Genomic DNA, 18,409 nt, shown 5'->3' with positions numbered 1-18,409 from the left:
TACGGGTACAGCAGAAAAATACTGAAATTTCAAGTAATGTTATTATTTTATACACATAACTAATTTTCTTGTAACTCCACATTTATGATTTGCTCAATTTTGTTTCATTCGATACTGAAAATAAACGACTGGAGTTGTTATAAACTTTTTTATTTCAATATCCATGGTTACATCATGTTTCGTAAGGACGAAGATGATATACCAAATATTCCAACGCGTACATGTTCATAGGACGAATGCCGTGGAATGAAACAGCTCGGTCGGAACAGCAATCCTCACCCTGAAAAATAAATCACTTCATTAAAAAAAATATACGGTCGAAATGAGAACCCCCTCCTTTTTTGAAGTCGGTAAAAAAAGAGACGGCGAACGACCATGTCTTATTATGAAGAACTCAAAAATATGGCCTTTGATAGATAAGAATGGGGAATGCTACATAACAACTATTTATTTATTGATTTATTTGGTCAACCAACGGCATGTATACTGATACATGGTTACAGTTTGCAGTTAATACATATATATAAAAAAACTAAGCGCCTCGCCACTTACAGGTGGACACAACATGCACTAATACTTTAGGTACTTAATTACAAAATTAAATTAGAGTTAGAAAAAGTAACAACTTCAATGATTAAAAAGTAGATAGATAAAACAGTTTTTTGATTCGCGGAACAGATGAGAAGAGGATATCTATTTTATCTGCATACAATTCGTAATTAGTAAACAAACGAACCAAACGAATAATGTTGTTTGATATTGGTGCGGCATCTAGGAAGCGGGAACAACTTTTTTGCGGTACAAGACCTAGCATTTCTTTTTGGTACGCTAAAATTAACCTTGCTCAGCAAATTTGGACACTTTACAGATCCAGTAACAACTTTTTGCAGAAAGACCAAGTCCAACATTATCGGATTTTTCATTATCTACCCGTTATAATAGTAAGCTAACCTATTTAAGTAAGTAATAAAATATATATTTGACCGAAATCCATGAAATAAGAAGGTTAAACCAAGAGTATGCTATGTCTAGCGCCATCTACATTTTTATTAGCAAAAGTGGCCTAGAAAGTCCCTTTCCGACACTTTACCTCCATAACAGGGTAGTAAGGACAGTTAGCAGGGCAATAGTGCACTACAGGTTCTACGTCAAGAGGCATGTTCTGGAAGAACAGCTCGCGACCTCTTGAGTCTCGTGTGTCTATGGGTTTCACTCCGAGAATTTCCATACAGCTTCCTGAAAATAAACTAGTTTTAGTTACATTCATACCTTGCGGCACGGCAACCGTACCGCGCGTGGCGCGAATTATATCGAGTAGATAGCATTCGCTATGTCTATTAGTCGAAACCCTCGATATAAATCTCAGCGTAAAAAGGGGATGAAAAATTAACTGAATACTTATTATGACAAAATGAGCTGTCTGGTAATGCCCTTGCCAGGTAAACGGCTGATAGCATTGGTTGGATAAGTTTTGGATTGGTTATCAGATAGTTTTTCAATAAACAGTCCTTAGTCGATTTTTATTATGACCTCCGTGGTCCAGTGGTTGCGCGTTGGGCTCACGATCCGGAGGTCCCGGGTTCGATTCCCGGTATCATATCATATCATATCACAAAAATTACTTCGTGGTCCCTAGTTTGGTCAGGACATTACTGGCTGATCACCAGATTGTCCTAAAGTAAGATGATCCGTGCTTCGGAAGGCACGTTAAGCCGTTGGTGCCGGTTACTAGGTACTTACTGATGTAAGTATGTTATGTAGTCGTTACATGCCTTTGGCGGGGCAATAGTAACCCTGACACTAGGGTTGATGAGGTTGGTACTCCACCCACACGATAGAAGAAGAGTCGAATTTATTAAATGCTAAACGCACCCAAATCTATGTCTTCGGAGGGACCCCAATCATCTTCTTTGCACATATGATTCGTGGAGTTAATGCCTTTGGTGACGAAGAGATCCAGGGCAGCGAGACTCAACACATACCCCGCACCGCCAGTCATGTAGCTCTGAACATTATGACACAATCTTTTAGACCTCTAGGTAATAGGGTAGTTTCCAAATAGTCAAAACAGTTACTTTTTAATAAACGTCAAAACACGAAATGACTATAGAATTCGTATGCAAAAGCAACCTGTGACTTCACAGAAAAACGTGTCAAAAATCGTACTTTATTACATTTATCATTATTAAAATTTATAAATACTTAAGAATACGTTTTTGTAATGTTTTGATCTGTCTTTTTTTAGTACTTAAGTAATCAAAATTCCATAATATATCTTTGACCTAGGAAACTACCCAATTGACGTCAAAAAGTATCCTGTCAGGTCTTTGCCAAAAGTATGACTACTTAACCTCTCATATGCCGAGATACCAGACAATAGATTTTACATTGTGTCTGGTCGAGATCCGCGTTCCGGCGTTTAAGGGGTTAAACTATGATAAAATATGAGTAAGTATGTATAAACATTAGTAGGTATAAGTATCTATGTATAAGCTTAGTCATATCATATGGCATTAATTAGGTAAGTACCTGAATTATAAAATTTACCAATACTCAAACCAAAATACAAATGAATGTCAGATAATACTACATAGTATCACACTTTATCTTCGAAGGGGTAGACAGTAGTACCTATAGTACTTATAAACCCACTCTTCGCAAGCTATGTTGTTTTATGATGAGTGCTTTTGGGTAGTTCTTCAAACACCGGAAGTCAGTATCACTACAGTGAATACAAAAAATCCTAGAAATTCTAGAAGCTTTTGTCATTTTGCAGGTACCCAATCAGAACTTATATATGTCGCCAATTTACTTCTAGGATGATATTGACCACCGGTGTTCGAAGATCTGCCCTCTGGGCACCAACCCGCACTGAAGCAGCGTGATAGAGAATCGCTCGATTACCCCTTACGGTTGAATGGGGGAGGCTTGTGCCCAGCAGTAGAACGTAATAAGGGAATTATTCGCTGCCAATACTAACCGATCGCCGCGTTCTGTGTTCATATCTCCGTCCCAAGTAAATAGGTTCGTGAGTATTATAGCTCGCAAGCAAATATCTCAAGTTCTCTAATATCACGTATCTGTGAAAAAAATGGTAAGTATTGCATAGGTATGTGGGCGGATTTTTGAAAGTGTCTCTACTAATTCTATCTAATGAGGGACTTTCAAATTCAAATTCAAAAATATCTTTATTCAGTAGGTAACATAGTTACAATTTGAATCGTCAATTTTACATAACGAACGTCTCATCCGCCTAAAACTACTGCAGCTTCTCACAACCTGTATAGTCGGGGAAAAGAAGCTGCAAGAAAAACCTCGGCACCTTTCCAGGCTATGTTCCCCAAAAACAATATAGATGGCGTAGCCTGTGAAGCCTATGGCGATCCGGAGGCCCCGGGTTCGAATCCCGGTGGGGAGATATCACAAAAATCATTTTGTGATCCCTAGTTTGGTTAGGCCATTACAGGCTGATCACCTGATTGTCCGAAAGTAAGATATGATTCGTGCTTCGTTAGGCACGTTAAGCCGTTGGTCCCGGTTACTATTTACTGGTGTAAGTGAGTAATCGTTACATGAGCCATGTCAGGGGCCTTTGGCGGCTCAATCATAACCCTGACACCAGGGTTGATGAGGCTGATATTTCACCTCACAATCCACACGATAAGAAGAAGAAGAAGCCTGTGAAAATCCTTCATTAACTATCTAATTTCGGTGGCCTAATCTTTCACGTTGGTCGTTAGAAAGCTCTATGAGGCGTGGGTACTTGTTCATTTTGTGATGGATGTACCTCTGAATACCCTATTGGGATATGGTCGTGAGCTCATGTTATGTTACTAGTGAGTATAGACACTTTAAACATTTCGCCCGAGTAACAAAATATGACAACCCGCTAGCGCTATACGGAGACGGAGTATGCGTATCGAGGTCGACCTACTGCTGGGCACACGTGGAACGTACATAGGCTGTTTATGTTATGTAATAAAATATGAATGCATAGGTAGGTACTGTACTACAAGAGCCGTGGTAGCCCAGTTGGTAGAACGCCTGCCCCTCACTTTGAGGTCGCAGGTTCGAATCCAGCACAGGCCTAAACCAATGATTGTCGAATTTGTTTTCGTATTCAGGTTTGGATCATAAATGATTATCACGTGCCCATATTACCCATATTCCCGTGAAATGCATTTTGCGAGGTATGTGACCTAACCTGTATTGAGCTGGTTTCCCCTTCGCGGGTTGGAAGTCGCTTCTGTGAAAAACCGGACCTGTCAAATCTTCAGATTAGGTAAGCGGATCCTGTGAAAAACGTTAAAATGCTAGGGAGTTGAGGTAGGTAGTGCCTTACGTATCATCATCCGCCTTCATAAACCAGTCGAAATGATTGCGATAATGCTCATGTACATATTGAAATGCCTTCTTGGTCTTACTCCACAAGAAATATTTACTCTCAACCACATCCAAAGCAATTGCTGGCAACGAATCGTCTGAAACAACCGTTATTTTGTAAAAATAATAAGTACTTATACTATTTATTAATATTTTGGAAACAGTGGCGGCCCTAGCAAAATATTTAGGTGATGCGGAACCTCATGGTGGCATCCCTTTGCTACTTAACATACAAAATGTTTCACTTAATTTACGGCCACCGAAATTTACTTATTTAAATATTTTAAAAATGTTGTATACACCTGGTATGAGTTTTATGTGGCCGCAATCTAACCTAATGAAGTTTTAGTTTGCGGACAGGGTGGCTTAGGGCCGCCACTGTCGAAACTGTAAAAGTATACAAATATCCAGTTACAACTTACGTAATTAAGTTGAAAAAATAATAATTAAAAAGACCAAGGATCTAGGTAAATTTTCAGCGGAAGTCCGGAAGTCAATATTATTACCGTAAACTTCCGGTATTCGAAGAACTACCCTCAAGTTATTGCTTCTATTAGTGTACTTAAGTTAAATTTCCACTGAAGCGGAGCGGAGACTTGCGAAATCGACCAATCACAGTGGTGCCTATTCGGGCGAACTTGAATTTTAATTTGATAGCTTTTAAAACAAAAATAGTGCGGTCCTTCACTTCAATAAGTGCAAGAAAAACAAGTAAGTAAAAGGCACCTGCTCACCTTTCTGAGAGCTCATGAAGATCAGCCGGTTACATCTCTTCCCCCACGTGGCCTTAACGTGGATGGCTTTGGTTTGATGGTTGTCGGGATAAGTCATCACCCAGCATAACACCCTGACTCTTTTAGCCAGCTCATCAGCCACCTTATGATTCTCACTCTTATGAGCAGGCTCATCCAATCCATGACTGAGCCATAGGTTGATTTGCAAAGGTTCACTTTCGTCACTTGGATCTTTGGTCGTTTGGTCGACCATTGGATTAGGAAGGACACGGTCTTCGTGGTCTACAATAAGTGCAATCAGTCAATCACAGGCCTCCCTAAATCAACCGGACGAGTTACAGAGCATATTCCACCACGCTGCTCCGCTGCAGGTTGGTGGACTTGTTTTACGGCTAATAGCCGGGACCAACGGCTAAACGTGCCCTCCGAAGCACGAAGTCATCTCACTTTTTCAGACAATCAAGTGATTCAAGCCTCCAATGTCCTTATCAAACAAAGGACAGTCTCACAAAGTGATATCGCCAATGTCCCCATCGGGATTTGAATCCGGATCTCCAGATCGTGAGCCCAACGCTCTAACCACTAGACCATATTAAATACTGTTTATTAACTTCCTAAATAAAAATTATCAAAATAATAGACACACATGTACATAAAGATACAGAAAACAAAAACGTAGATATAAAGAGTCAACTCAACACAATAGCACAGGCTTCCCCTCGATCATCTTAGGGGATATAAAGCATACTCCACCGCATTGCCACAGCCTAGTTCTATTCCCGGTAAGGACATTAAGCTGTCAGTACCAGTTACATTTTATTTAAAGTAAGTACGTACGTACGTACGGTCGGTCATTGATCCCAAAAACCTACACGAGAGAAAAACGTACGTACTGTCATGATAGTCGACCACTGGATGCTGTCGACCTTCCAACGTTGGTCGTTCGCTGTCATCGATTTCTTGAATTTGGTTGTCATCGACTATTGAATGATGATCCTCGTCTATTTCTTGAATTTGGTCGTAATTTGGTAGACGTTCGTGATCGTCGGTTACTTGATGATGACGATGGAGCTCTGGTCGTTTGGTTGATGAACGTTGATGGTCGTCGATTTGTTGAATTTGTTCGTGATTTGGTAGACGTTTGCTGTCATCAGTTACTTTATGGTGACGGTTGAGATCTGGGCGTTTGGCTGATGAACGTTGATGGTCATCGATTTCTTGAATTTGTTCGTCATTTGGTAGACGTTTGCGTTCATCAGTTACTTCATGGTGACTGTTGTGGTTTGGTCGTTTGATTGATGAACGTTGAGGATCGTCGATTTCTTGAATTTGTTCGTAATTTGGTAGACGTTTGCTGTCATCAGTTACTTTATGATGACGATTGTGGTCTGGTCGTTTGGTTGATGAACCTTGATGGTCATCAATTTCTTGAATTTGTTCGTATTTTGGTAAATGTTCGTGGTCGTCAGTTACTTGATGATGGCGATTGTGGTTTGGTCGTTTGATTGATGAACGTTGATGGTCATCGATTTCTTGAATTTGTTCATAATTTGGTAGACGTTTGCTGTCATCAGTTACTTGATGATGACGATTGTGGTTTGGTCGTTTGATTGATGAACGTTGATGGTCATCGATTTCGTGAATTTGTTCGTAATTTGGTAAACGTTCGTGGTCGTCAGTTACTTCATGATGATGATTGTGGTCTGGTCGTTTGATTGATGAACGTTGATGGTCATCGATTTCTTGAATTTGTTCGTAATTTGGTAGACGTTTGCGTTCATCAGTTACTTCATGGTGACTGTTGTGGTTTGGTCGTTTGATTGATGAACGTTGATGGTCATCGATTTCTTGAATTTGTTCATAATTTGGTAGACGTTTGCTGTCATCAGTTACTTGATGATGACGATTGTGGTTTGGTCGTTTGAATGATGAACGTTGATGGTCATCGATTTCTTGAATTTGTTCGTAATTTGGTAGACGCTCGATGTCATCAGTTACCTGACGGTTGTCAAATGGTGAATTTTTGTAATCCTCTATTGGTGGACTGTGACGGTCATCCTCTTGCGGACTTCCGTCATCATTGGTGCTCCACCGTTCAGCATTAGACCACATGTCGGAATTCGCTTTGATTGAAGGTTCGAATCTGCTATTACCGAAGGCAGATTTACTACGTACACTCACTGACATTTTTGCCTCTGTATATCTAAGGAAAAATGATACAATAATGGATTGAACTAGTATTAATTCGTACAACATCGTTAATTAGTAGAATAGTAGTGATTAGTATACTACCAAACGTGTGATTTGATGTGAAGGCGAGTTCACAGTAAATAATAATGAGAAACATGGATACCAGAACGTTCCTTGTATGAATTATTTGTATTGTATTAGAAAAAAGTGAAAATAAATAGAGCGACAATGGACATTCATTTGCTAAGGGTTAAAACCATAACATGTAGTCACGGAACTTATGAAATCATCACTTATGAGGTAGACTGTACCTCTATACACGTCTATCCATGCCTTCGGGTGTGAAACTATGTTATTATGTGAGGTGATGAGGTAGGTAGTTGTGATTGTGACAATCTCGGTTCCAATCTCAAATATAATAGTGAAATACGTAGGTACTACTATTACAGGATAAAGAATAATTATTAACATCGATCTCAAAAAGCAACTATGTACCTATAAGGAAAGCAATTTTTTAAAGAAATTGGCAGCCGATTACGGGAAGGCCGATTTAATGCACGGTCCGGGCTCTGAGGTCTTCTACCACATTTACGTACAATTTACGTGACATTTACGTTTATATAGTCTATTTCGTTCAGTCTGTAGAAAAAAAAATTAACGAAAGTTATTACTACGCGTATTCAGATAAGTTAGTTATTCTAGAGATGAGAGTATATTAGGGACTATTAAGTTTTTATGAAATCTAAATAAATAACCTTTCCTTTTGCTTCATCGCAGTCGGGTAATTTTTTTTTTTTTTGGTTTGGTTTTCCCCGAAGGGTAAGGCAAAGGGAACTATGCCCATACAGCCATGTCTGACGTATTTTTTTTCTTGATGATTAATGAAATGATGAAAGGTGATGATGATGAAACCTAAGCCCCCACCCTCGGAGTAGACTCCTACTCCGAACCCCAAACGAATTAACTCAAAAGTCCGCATAAACTTTTGAGTTATGAAGCGGCTTCCTGACACGAAGCGAAAATAGGCAGATACACTTTGTTTATTGAATACTCCAATATAATAACACTCGCGAATGTCTTCCGACTAACTTAATGCGATCATTAACCACAAAACACCACTTCGTATTAATTATTTAGATCATTCAATGAAGAAAGCAACTGTCCCGTTCCCGCCTCCCGCCAAAAAGCCCGCAGTCGGGTAATAAAAATATTTACGTCCCAAATGGCTTGTGTGCGCTGGCAACACTGATCAGTCAGCCATATTGTTTTGTCGTGAGGTGATCCGTCGCTGTAAACAATTTATTGTTTTTATTCGTTTATTTTCTGTTTCAGTTAGTAATTAACGATCTAGAATGAAATGTTGTTTTAGAATTTCATTGTGACCATGGTGAAGTTAACTTTTCTGTGTCCTTAAACGTCTTAAGTGGTGAGAATGTGGCGGTACTTGTTTTTCGTTTTCCTTGCTTTTATGGTACATAGTACTGATGCTGTGAGATGGCACGATCATCAGCTCTGTGGGAATACCACACAGAGGGCCCGTGGGTGTACTACTCAGGTTAGTATTCGATACACGCAATCATACGCGCACATAACTTTTCAATATTATTGATTTACTGTCATTCGGAGACAATCAAGGTCATACGTGCATTTTAACAGATTTCAATTACTACGTATTAATTTATTGATTTTGTTTCTTATATAATAGTTAGAGACCATGACTGCAGCCGCACCGGGTTCGATTTCCGGTCGAGTCAATGTTGAAAACAAATTTATTGTTTCTCATAAGGTTGCTGTATAGAGGCCTAGGTTCCGTACGGGCCGTCCCACTAAAGGCGAACATTTGCTTTGACACACACAGACATTCGCACATTTTTCTTTTAATTTTGCCTATTTTTTATGCAAGATTTTAATATACACTTCAATACTTAAAAATTGTGTTTGTTGAATGAACTGCAAGTCAATATTCTTGCTATCATTGTGTTTACAGATTCTGGGCCGTGAACATGCAGACATAGATTCATGTACCATAGAAACCTTCCCAGCAAATAGTCAAGAATGCAAAAAAATGCAATTCAGTCCGATCGACTCCAATGCTTTCATAGGAGGCGTAAATTTGAAGCCCTACATACTCTCGGACCGTCAGTCTGGATACTCTGTCAATTACACTGTTCTTAATATTACTTTTACCAATATCAAGTGGAAAAGTAAGTATATGAATTTATAATTATTTATTGTTATGAATTAATGGTGCGGTTTCTGCAGAATACCTTTTTTGGCAAATAAGAAAATGACACATATAACTTATAAATAAAATAAGGTATCTACTGGAATCAGCACCAAAAATAGACAAAACACAACTAAAATTATGTCAATTTTTTCTCAATAACCCATGTTAGAATTTGTGAAAGGATCGGCTGGGTTACATTTTTTCAACTTTCCTTATCACACTCAGTCTACAAATTGCCGGAATTTTTTTTATTCCAAAAAAGGTAAAATTTTTCTTAAAAAAATAATTTCGCCAAACTTATACCAGTTTCTTGGTGGGCGCTCTTATAACTAAATACTATGATGCCATGCCCAGCCTATCTCATTCATTGGCCTACATTTAACATCAAAAACCTTACAAATGATTTAATTTCAGCTATGAAATTCCGTTTCCAACTGGCAAAACCGAAGCATTTGCAGAACCATTGTAGAAACATAGTACTTTCGAATGAGGTGACCGTTAATGATCAATCAGTGCTGTACTACGATTGCTATTGGTCCACAACAGATGGCAATTATACGGGCCAGAGTCACTACTTAGACTTCGAAGCTACGGATGAAAATAGAGTCGTCAATAGGGGACAATATTACTTCAATATACCATCGGCACAAATGCTAAGTAAGTATTTAACAAGTATTCATACTCATTATTGAAGAGATGGTATTGACTGAAGCCTAAAATTTTGGCTAAACAAGTCAATTTCTTATAATATGTATCTCATATTGTTTTTTGGTTTGATTCATTACAAGAAAAATTAAGGTAGAAAATAAATTACCAGCAATTAATCAAAAATGTTGCTCGTCTATCCAAATAAATTGTAAACCAATCTGATGAATCTAATTAAGTATGCCAAATAAATATTTTTTCTTTCTTTAATTTTTCACATTTATTTTAGGCCCAACCGTAACAGAAGAAGAGTGGCTGCCGTTCCTCTATTTAGAGATCCTTAATGACCGAATGCGACTTCACATCAACCCACCTCCACCACAACTAAACATCGCCGGATATGAAATCAAAGTCATGAAAGAAGCAGATAAAGGCACTCAAGTGGACAAAGTAACAATATTGAAACTTAAAAACACTACTAAAGATGTAATGTATGATTATAGTCTACTCAATAATGGATCATACAACTTCGTTGTCACCCCCCTTCATGCGAAATGTCAAGCCATTGGAGGGAAGTGCCTCAGTGTAGAAAGTCCGAAAATTGTGATCAGTGAGTATTATTCAGAACATTTATATTCGTCTATCGTATGGGTTGTGAGGTGGACTACCATCCTCAGGAACCTAGTGTAAGGGTTATTATTGAACCACTAAAGATCCCTGACATGGCTCATGTAACAAGTACATACTTACATCAATACATAATAACCGGGACCAACAGCTTAACATGCCTTCCGAAGCACGGATCATCTTACTTTCGGATAATCGGATGTTCGGCCTGCAATCTTCTAACAGAATCAGGGGTCACAGTGATTTATGTAATATGTCCCCACCAGGATTCTAACCTGGGACCTCCAGATCGTGAGTTCAATGCTTAACCCAGTGGTTAATCCAATGTCCATAGTCCAGTGACTATGGACATTGGGTTTATAATTTACTTGTAGCATGATTTTATTTATCTAATTATGTATGTACAGTCATGAGCAATATCATGTACCCACTTCAGATCCCTGTCGCACTAGCATATTTGACATATAATGAGACTTACGCTTCAATTTGTCAAAAAAGTTAATGTGACATGGTTTCAAAGTGTATACTAGTGATGTAACGAATATTCGCATTCGCATTCGCGAATATCCGCAAATTTTTGAATATTCGCATTCGCATTCGCATTCGCAAAATTTATGCGAATACTTAGCGAATGTTTTAGCGAAAGTTCATCTTGAGCTACATTAGAGTGGTGAAAATGTGTCGCTTTCTTTTTACATTTGTTAATGGCTGCAATGATTGATTCTTGTGACTTAAGCCCTTCTTTAACAACAAGTTGGATTTGGTGCGATGAACAATCAATGTTTTTAATGCTCAATAAAGAAATACCTTTTTTCATGTTAGTGCCACCATCTCTTACAATACATAATACGTTTTCTTTGGGAATTCCCCACGATGACAACATAGTTTCTAACTTTGCCGCTTTATTTTCTCCTGTATGTCGCCCATCGTTGAATACTTCTGCTTTCAATACAATCATTTTTCGTTCAAAATTATTGGTAATTCCGTGACAAGTGAAACTTATACGAAACGTCAAACCTATCAAACATTTTAAGCGCGCTTTTTTGACATTTTAAAATATTCGCATTCGTATTCGCATTCGCGAATGTTGAAGATAATTATTCGCAATCGCATTCGCATTCGCGAATGTGAAAAATCCAACATTCGTTACATCACTAGTGTATACATATTATTACTCGTGCTCGTGACCGTACGTAATGTGTTATGGTCAGTATTGCTGTATTATGTAAATAACCACAACCACTTATCATCTATTTATTTATATGACTTTAGGTACCTATGTGAAATAGCACATAAAACAACCATGCAAACAGGAAATACATTTTTTAATCTATGTTGATTTTAATGCAATTTACATTATGACATTTATGTAAGGAAAACTAGTTCAGAAATTGCAATACAAAACATTTAAGTGATTATGTTATAAATTGGTAACCATATTGATTCGACTTTGAGCATTCTGTAAATGCGAATGTTACACGAGAAAGTGTTTTTATGGCAAAAGCATAAAAAACTAACTAACCAGCATGATCTGTACGATAACCGCGCGACGCGAATTATATCGAGGGCTTTAAGCAATAAACGTAGCGAATGCTATCTATGTATATAGACGTCGTATTCGTCGGCTGTTGGTAAAATCCTTCGATATAATTCGCGTGCAGTACCGTGCCGCGAGGGCTGACTGTGTATAATGAACCTAAGTACATAAGCCAGAACACTTTTTCTTTTACTCATTAAAATCTTTTTACGTGCTGGCCGGTAAAACGGACCTCAAAATGATGATAAAAACTAGAAGATCAAATCTAGGCGGCAGCACTGTCGAGTCTTCCTAAATTACGATAGTTCTGTATACTGTCCTACTAAAATTTGTGATAAACTGCTATAAAATGTGGAGCAACGTGGGCAGTATCCCGTCTGAAAGATGAGTTACAAAAAAAGCCATCAGTTGCAAAAAGGCAGTTTTAATTGGAAAATGAATGAGGAGCTCGGTGGCGCAGCGGTAAACGCGCTCGGTCTGCGATTGTTGAAGTTAAGCAACTTTCGCAAAGGCCGGTCATAGGATGGGTGACCACAAAAAAAAATGTTTTCATCTCGAGCTCCTCCGTGCTTCGGAAGGCACGTTAAGCCGTTGGTCCCGGCTGCATTAGCAGTCGTTAATAACCATCAATCCGCACTGGGCCCGCGTGATGGTTTAAGGCCCGATCTCCCTATCCATCCATAGGGAAGGCCCGTGCCCCAGCAGTGGGGACGTTAATGGGCTGGTGATGATGAATTGGAAAATAAGTTTTTCTAAGTTTTCTTCTTTTTAATCTTTAGGGAATAAATATAACAAGTTAAACGCGTAAAAGGTTATAGTGTAAAAATATTACTAAAACATTGATATTATACAACTAACTACCTAGGGTGGTATTATGTCAATGAACCAAAACAATATGTATGTTTACTCAAATAGTATGGAGAACTGTTAAAATTTAAGAACCCAACAGTAGCGACATCTGATGGGAGAAGTAGGCTGTTTTCATCCGAATTGAGAAATGCTTTCTTTTCCAGCCAGCGAAATTCGAAGTCTAAACGTATGTATAGCAAGCATAACGGCTCTTCTAGTGGCCACCTTGTTTGCATACTACATCGTCTTACGAGTCATCCGGCGGTATTGGTGCAAAGATTACGGCCTTGCTTTGGGTGAGTATATAATAAAATAAATTAAAAAAAACATTTTATTTCATACCTCTCTCAGTACAGACATCAAATGTTGTAAATAAATGCTAGTGGGAAGTACAGTTGTGAGAATAGTTTGTTTTCCTAGGCGTTGGTAACTTGCCATACCATGCCTGGAATGCTTATCTTTTTTAAAACTTTTCGCCTTCAGTTCCAGGTAAGATCCCAGCGCCCACCCAAGTACTGGTCATCTACTCGCCGGTGAATAGGCTGCACGCTGAATGCGTCACGTCCTTCGTCACCTACCTCCGTTCGGAGTACGGATTCGACGTCATGTTTGATGGAGACATCTCTGCCACTTCCCATGGAGACCCCTACATATGGGCCGAGGAAGCGTTCAGGTTGGCCAGCCATGTCATGTACATCGTCGGCCCAACCGAGGAAGCGAACATTTACAACAACATATATGATAAACCAATCATAAACGCACATAGAAACGTCGACAAGCTACTCCTAACTCGCTTGAGGTCGGACCGAGTCGCCAAAAACTGTAAGGATGTTCTGAACGTATTTTTCGAGCATTCCGACGGAGAGGTGCCGATCGAAACTAAACATGCCAAGGTATTCTTCCTACTCAAGGATTGGCAGAAGCTAATAGCTTATCTGTCGAAGAATCTGCTGCCCAAACAACATATCATGAGGACGGAAAAGGGCAAGAACTTCTTAGACGATTTGGCTAAAGCGAAAAAAGTATTGAGTGAACGACATCAATGTTAGTGCGCAATAAGGGACTAAATATCCAGCGATGTGCCGGTCTCGGGAATGTTCCCGACAGTAAAAAGGCGCAAAACGTATGTATTAATTTGAAAAAGGAAAGCAGCCATTTTTTTTTTCTTTTGCCCATTTGAGGGTCAGGCTAAGATCATAAGACCATGCTGCCTAGTCTTCAGTACATTTCCTTTGATGTTCAATTTCCATATGAAAGGTTTTCCGTATGGAAAGCAGCCAGTGTCATTGCTATTAAAGAGTTTTTACTCGTTTTTTAGTTCCCGGGAACGGCATGTCACTGTACATATCCATAGAGATTTAAGACGAAGTAGATGTTTAGTTGTTTAATACATTTACGTGTTTGAAATTCTAAAATATTGGGTGTCCTGGGCGTATTTTTATCGGTGATTCAAAAGGCGGTACTATAATAATAAACATTAAATTGTCTTATGACACGACTTCTAGATAAGGACCTTATCTGCTTCCTTTTGTCGCGATAAAGTACCCTCAAACTCACAAACAAAAAAATGATCAAATATTTTTATGGTTATTTATAATTGTTGTCTGTATCGCTGGCCCAGTCTATGCTTGCTCTTCTGTATTTAAGTAGATTTTATATTTATTTTCTATTGAATAAATGTGTGTCTACACTCAGCGGGATCCCCTGTCTGGGAGACATAAGAGTGATGCAGAGAATTAGATCTGAATTTGTTCTACTGAATTATCCTGAAAACAGAATTTGTTCCGTTAAAAAAACGGAAATACAAAGTTTTCTAACCGACCTCCAGCCAGCGGGATATTTCCCAAAGTTAAGTCTGATGAAGTATAAATTGGTATTAACTTTTAGATCTGTATTTATTCTGTTCAACAAAACCAAAAAACTACTTCTGACGTCCTTACTTCAGCTACAATCAAGCTGCAATGAAACCTCCAGTCAGCGGACTTTTTCTCTCAATGACATTCTTTTGTAACTTTTACACTAAGATAATAAAAATTAACCTATTTACGACTATAATTTCACTTAAATTACCTATTCGTACATCTAGTGCTTAAATTAAGAAGTATAGAATTTGAAAGATATTATGTGGGTAGAATATAAAAAAAAACTATGTATCAGGTACAAATTGAAGCTGTGAGAGAAAAAGTCCGCTGACTGGAGGTTTCATTTCAGCTTGATTGTAGCCGAAGTAAGGACGTCAGAAGTATTTTTTTTTTGTTTTGTTGAACAGAATAAATACAGATCTAAAAGTTAATATCAATTTTTAGTTCATCAGACTTAACTTTGGAAAATATCCCGCTGACTGGAGGTTTCATTGCAGCTTGATTGTAGCTGAAGTAAGGACGTCAGAAGTAGTTTTTTTGTTTTGTTGAACAGAATAAATACAGATCTAAAAGTTAATACCAATTTATACTTCATCAGACTTAAATTTGGGAAATATCCCGCTAGCTGGAGGTCGGTTAGAAAACTTTGTATTTCCGTTTTTTTAACGGAACAAATTCTGTTTTCAGGATAATTCAGTAGAACAAATTCAGATCTAATTCTCTGCATCACTCTTATGTCTCCCAGACAGGGGATCCCGCTGAGTGTAGACACATTGAATAAATGTACAATGTTTATACGGCTATGCAGATTGGTAATCAGTAATCGCTCTTATATTTATTTAACTTTTTTATTTGATCTTTCAACTTACTATTTTACTAATGTTATAATATAAATGTTTTTCTACACAAAATGTTTATTGGTGATGGCAACATTAATTTTGTCTATGTGTGCCATAAGATACCTATACAATTTGATTTGTGAGTGGTTTACATTATCGTATTTAGGCCATTTTGGCTTTAGAGCATAAAAGAAAACCAATGTACATCTTGAGCGAGCCAATTTGGGTCGACGTTGGAATGAAAGAAAGAGAAATTATTTGACGATTTAGAAATGACGTCACACACATTTGTAACAATACAATAATATCAGATTTAAAACTTACTTACACAAAATAAAAATTAAAAAAAAGATGCTGGTCGAACTGATCATAACCATATGACCATAATGGTGGTGAACGTAAACCCAACAACCCAGCGTTGACGACTATATCCCAATTGGGGTAGTCAGAGGTACATCGACCGCAAGGTGAATTAAGTACCCACGCCTCACCGAGCTAATTTATTAAATAAGTTTTCCAAATGATTTAAACATTCCTTGTTTGTGTAAAATTAAAATGTTAAATTATTTTTGTAAGATCTAGCGCACACTGCATATTAATATTGTCATACATAAAAGTTGGTACATTTTATAAAATAGGAGTGCGTTCATTGAACGAATTTATAAAAGTTAAGATCAGCATGTGGTCGAATTTGACAGCGAGATTTTCTCGCGAGACTAGCGCACATATGCGGGAAAATTCGACCTTATGTGCTTAGCAATAAGATCACGGACAAAAAAGTACTCTGCCCGTGTGTTATGTTTAGCTAAAAGCTGCTGTATCATGCAAGTTAACTAAGTTATTTTATACTTACCTATATACGACCGTCATAATGTGAGTCCTCTGCCCTCGTTAACTTAAAAACACTATAAAATGCACTTCGTGACATAAAGCGCCATGGTGTGTGCACTAAGGGTTTTACTAGACCAATCGACCGACAGCATCGATCGATGATGGAATGGATTAGTCGACGTCGATCGCTAATTTCTACCAGACCAATCGATCGATTTCAAACTATGCCCGAAGCTTTATTTGATGATATTGGTCTTAGGCGCATGATGGAAGAGACGTAAGAGGAAGACATGAATCCTCGTGTGGATAGTGATATCAAGGACCGGTATCTTCAACCCTGCGGGCTTAGCACCGTAAGCGCGCGAGTCTTTCTAGCCGCGACAGAGATCATCTGTCTCTTTCTATGCAGTACTGTGTGAGAGTGACAGGTGACGTAAAAAAAATCGGGTGGATTTCCCATATACAGGGTGTTAGTGACATCGTAACGAAAACTTCGAGGGATGATTCAGGCCATGATTCTGAGTTGATATCAAGTGGAATTTTCCGTAGCAAAAGTATGGAATGGAAAATAATTTAAGAAAACACAAAAATTTTCATGAATTTTCCGACAGGAAATTCCACTTAATATCAACTCAGAATCATGGTCTAAATCATCCCCCTCAGTATTCGTTACGGTGTCACTAACACCCATACCTACTTGTATGGCTACCTGTATGTACTGGTACGGGGTGTAGTGTAAGTGACATCGTAACAAATACAGACGGGGCTGATTTAGCTAGTTACAAGTGGAATTTTTGATCGCAAAAGTATAGAATTGAAAATAATTAAAAAAAAAAAGACATGAATTTTGCGACGGAAAATTCCACTTGATTTTAACTCAGAATCATGGTCTGAATCATCCCCCTCAGTATTCGTTACGATGTCACTAACACCCAGTATACAGATGGGCAAGAAGGGTAAATAAATGAGTATAATTGGGTAGTATCCTAGGTCAAAGATAAATTGTGAAATTCTGATTATTACAAAATAAAGACAGATCTAAAGGCAAAAACAACTTTTCTTTTTTACGTCTCCGCCTTACGCTTCTTCCGTCTGTCTTACGCCTTAGGCCGCGACTTCAAAGCGTTTTCGTCGAGAAAACATCTTACATGGTCAAAAACCAATGTTATGCTAGGATCAAGTCACATCTGTCAGCACGTTATAGCATGCTCTAGCGTACGATATCGCCTCGTTGATTCTGACGCGTGTGGTCGCTCTCTCTCTCTGTCTAACAAATTACGGCTCTGAGTAACAGAAAAAGATAGATATAGCGATGAGGTGCTGACAGGTGAGGTTTCACCCTTAGTGGAGCTACTTATCAATTGAATTGTATATTGTCTTGATGATCTCAATTCCAAAACAGTTGGAGTATTCGTGTTCTACATACAGGACTTTCAAAGCTCAATGTTATAACTTGTGATGTATTTTTATATAATAAAATCGTACGTATTACAAATAATGTTTTCTTTCAAAGTTCTTATTTAGGGGCGTGTTAAAAAGGCTGCATCGAAGCAATTTATCTAAAAAAGCAAAATTGCTTTTTGACGTTTGTTGGCTTTGCGCGCTTACTTTTATATGCGCCATTAAATCTAATTGCAATATTGCTTTTTAGATAAATTGCTTCGATGTAGCCTTTTTAACTCCTT

At 38.2% G+C, this 18,409-nt stretch overlaps 2 protein-coding genes across 4 annotated transcripts; one reads left to right on the top strand and one right to left on the bottom strand.

Annotated features, from left to right (window-relative positions):
* Window positions 1–133: 133 nt before the first annotated feature.
* LOC126371703 (GATA zinc finger domain-containing protein 14-like) lies at window positions 134–8,074 on the bottom strand. Of its 2 annotated transcripts, XM_050017015.1 has the most exons (8): window positions 8,063–8,074; window positions 6,011–7,320; window positions 5,118–5,399; window positions 4,343–4,481; window positions 2,981–3,080; window positions 1,873–2,005; window positions 1,091–1,236; window positions 134–280 (listed from the first exon to the last, which is right to left on the bottom strand). In XM_050017015.1, exons 2-8 carry the CDS (start codon window positions 7,302–7,304, stop codon window positions 173–175), a joined length of 2,202 nt encoding a protein of 733 aa, XP_049872972.1. In that variant the 5' UTR covers window positions 7,305–7,320; window positions 8,063–8,074; the 3' UTR covers window positions 134–172. The 2 variants fall into 2 exon arrangements, with proteins under 2 accessions (XP_049872972.1, XP_049872973.1); XM_050017016.1 differs by lacking the exon at window positions 8,063–8,074 and having other exon boundaries at window positions 6,011–7,347.
* A 473-nt stretch (window positions 8,075–8,547) lies between these two features.
* LOC126371723 (uncharacterized) lies at window positions 8,548–18,222 on the top strand. Of its 2 annotated transcripts, XR_007567067.1 has the most exons (7): window positions 8,548–8,862; window positions 9,295–9,511; window positions 9,949–10,191; window positions 10,469–10,789; window positions 13,357–13,488; window positions 13,676–15,391; window positions 15,540–18,222. XR_007567067.1 is itself a non-coding variant. In XM_050017056.1 (6 exons), the coding sequence occupies exons 1-6, from the start codon at window positions 8,740–8,742 to the stop codon at window positions 14,239–14,241; spliced, it is 1,602 nt and encodes a 533-aa protein (XP_049873013.1). In that variant the 5' UTR covers window positions 8,548–8,739; the 3' UTR covers window positions 14,242–18,222. The 2 variants fall into 2 exon arrangements, 1 of the variants encoding a protein (XP_049873013.1); XM_050017056.1 differs by having other exon boundaries at window positions 13,676–18,222.
* The last annotated feature ends 187 nt before the right edge of the window (window positions 18,223–18,409 follow it).

Source organism: Pectinophora gossypiella, chromosome 13, assembly GCF_024362695.1.
Source record: "Pectinophora gossypiella chromosome 13, ilPecGoss1.1, whole genome shotgun sequence".
In the NCBI taxonomy this organism is placed as follows: domain Eukaryota; kingdom Metazoa; phylum Arthropoda; class Insecta; order Lepidoptera; family Gelechiidae; genus Pectinophora; species Pectinophora gossypiella.
Note: the sequence above shows the minus strand (reverse complement) of the source record. Positions and strands in the feature narration are given on the sequence as shown.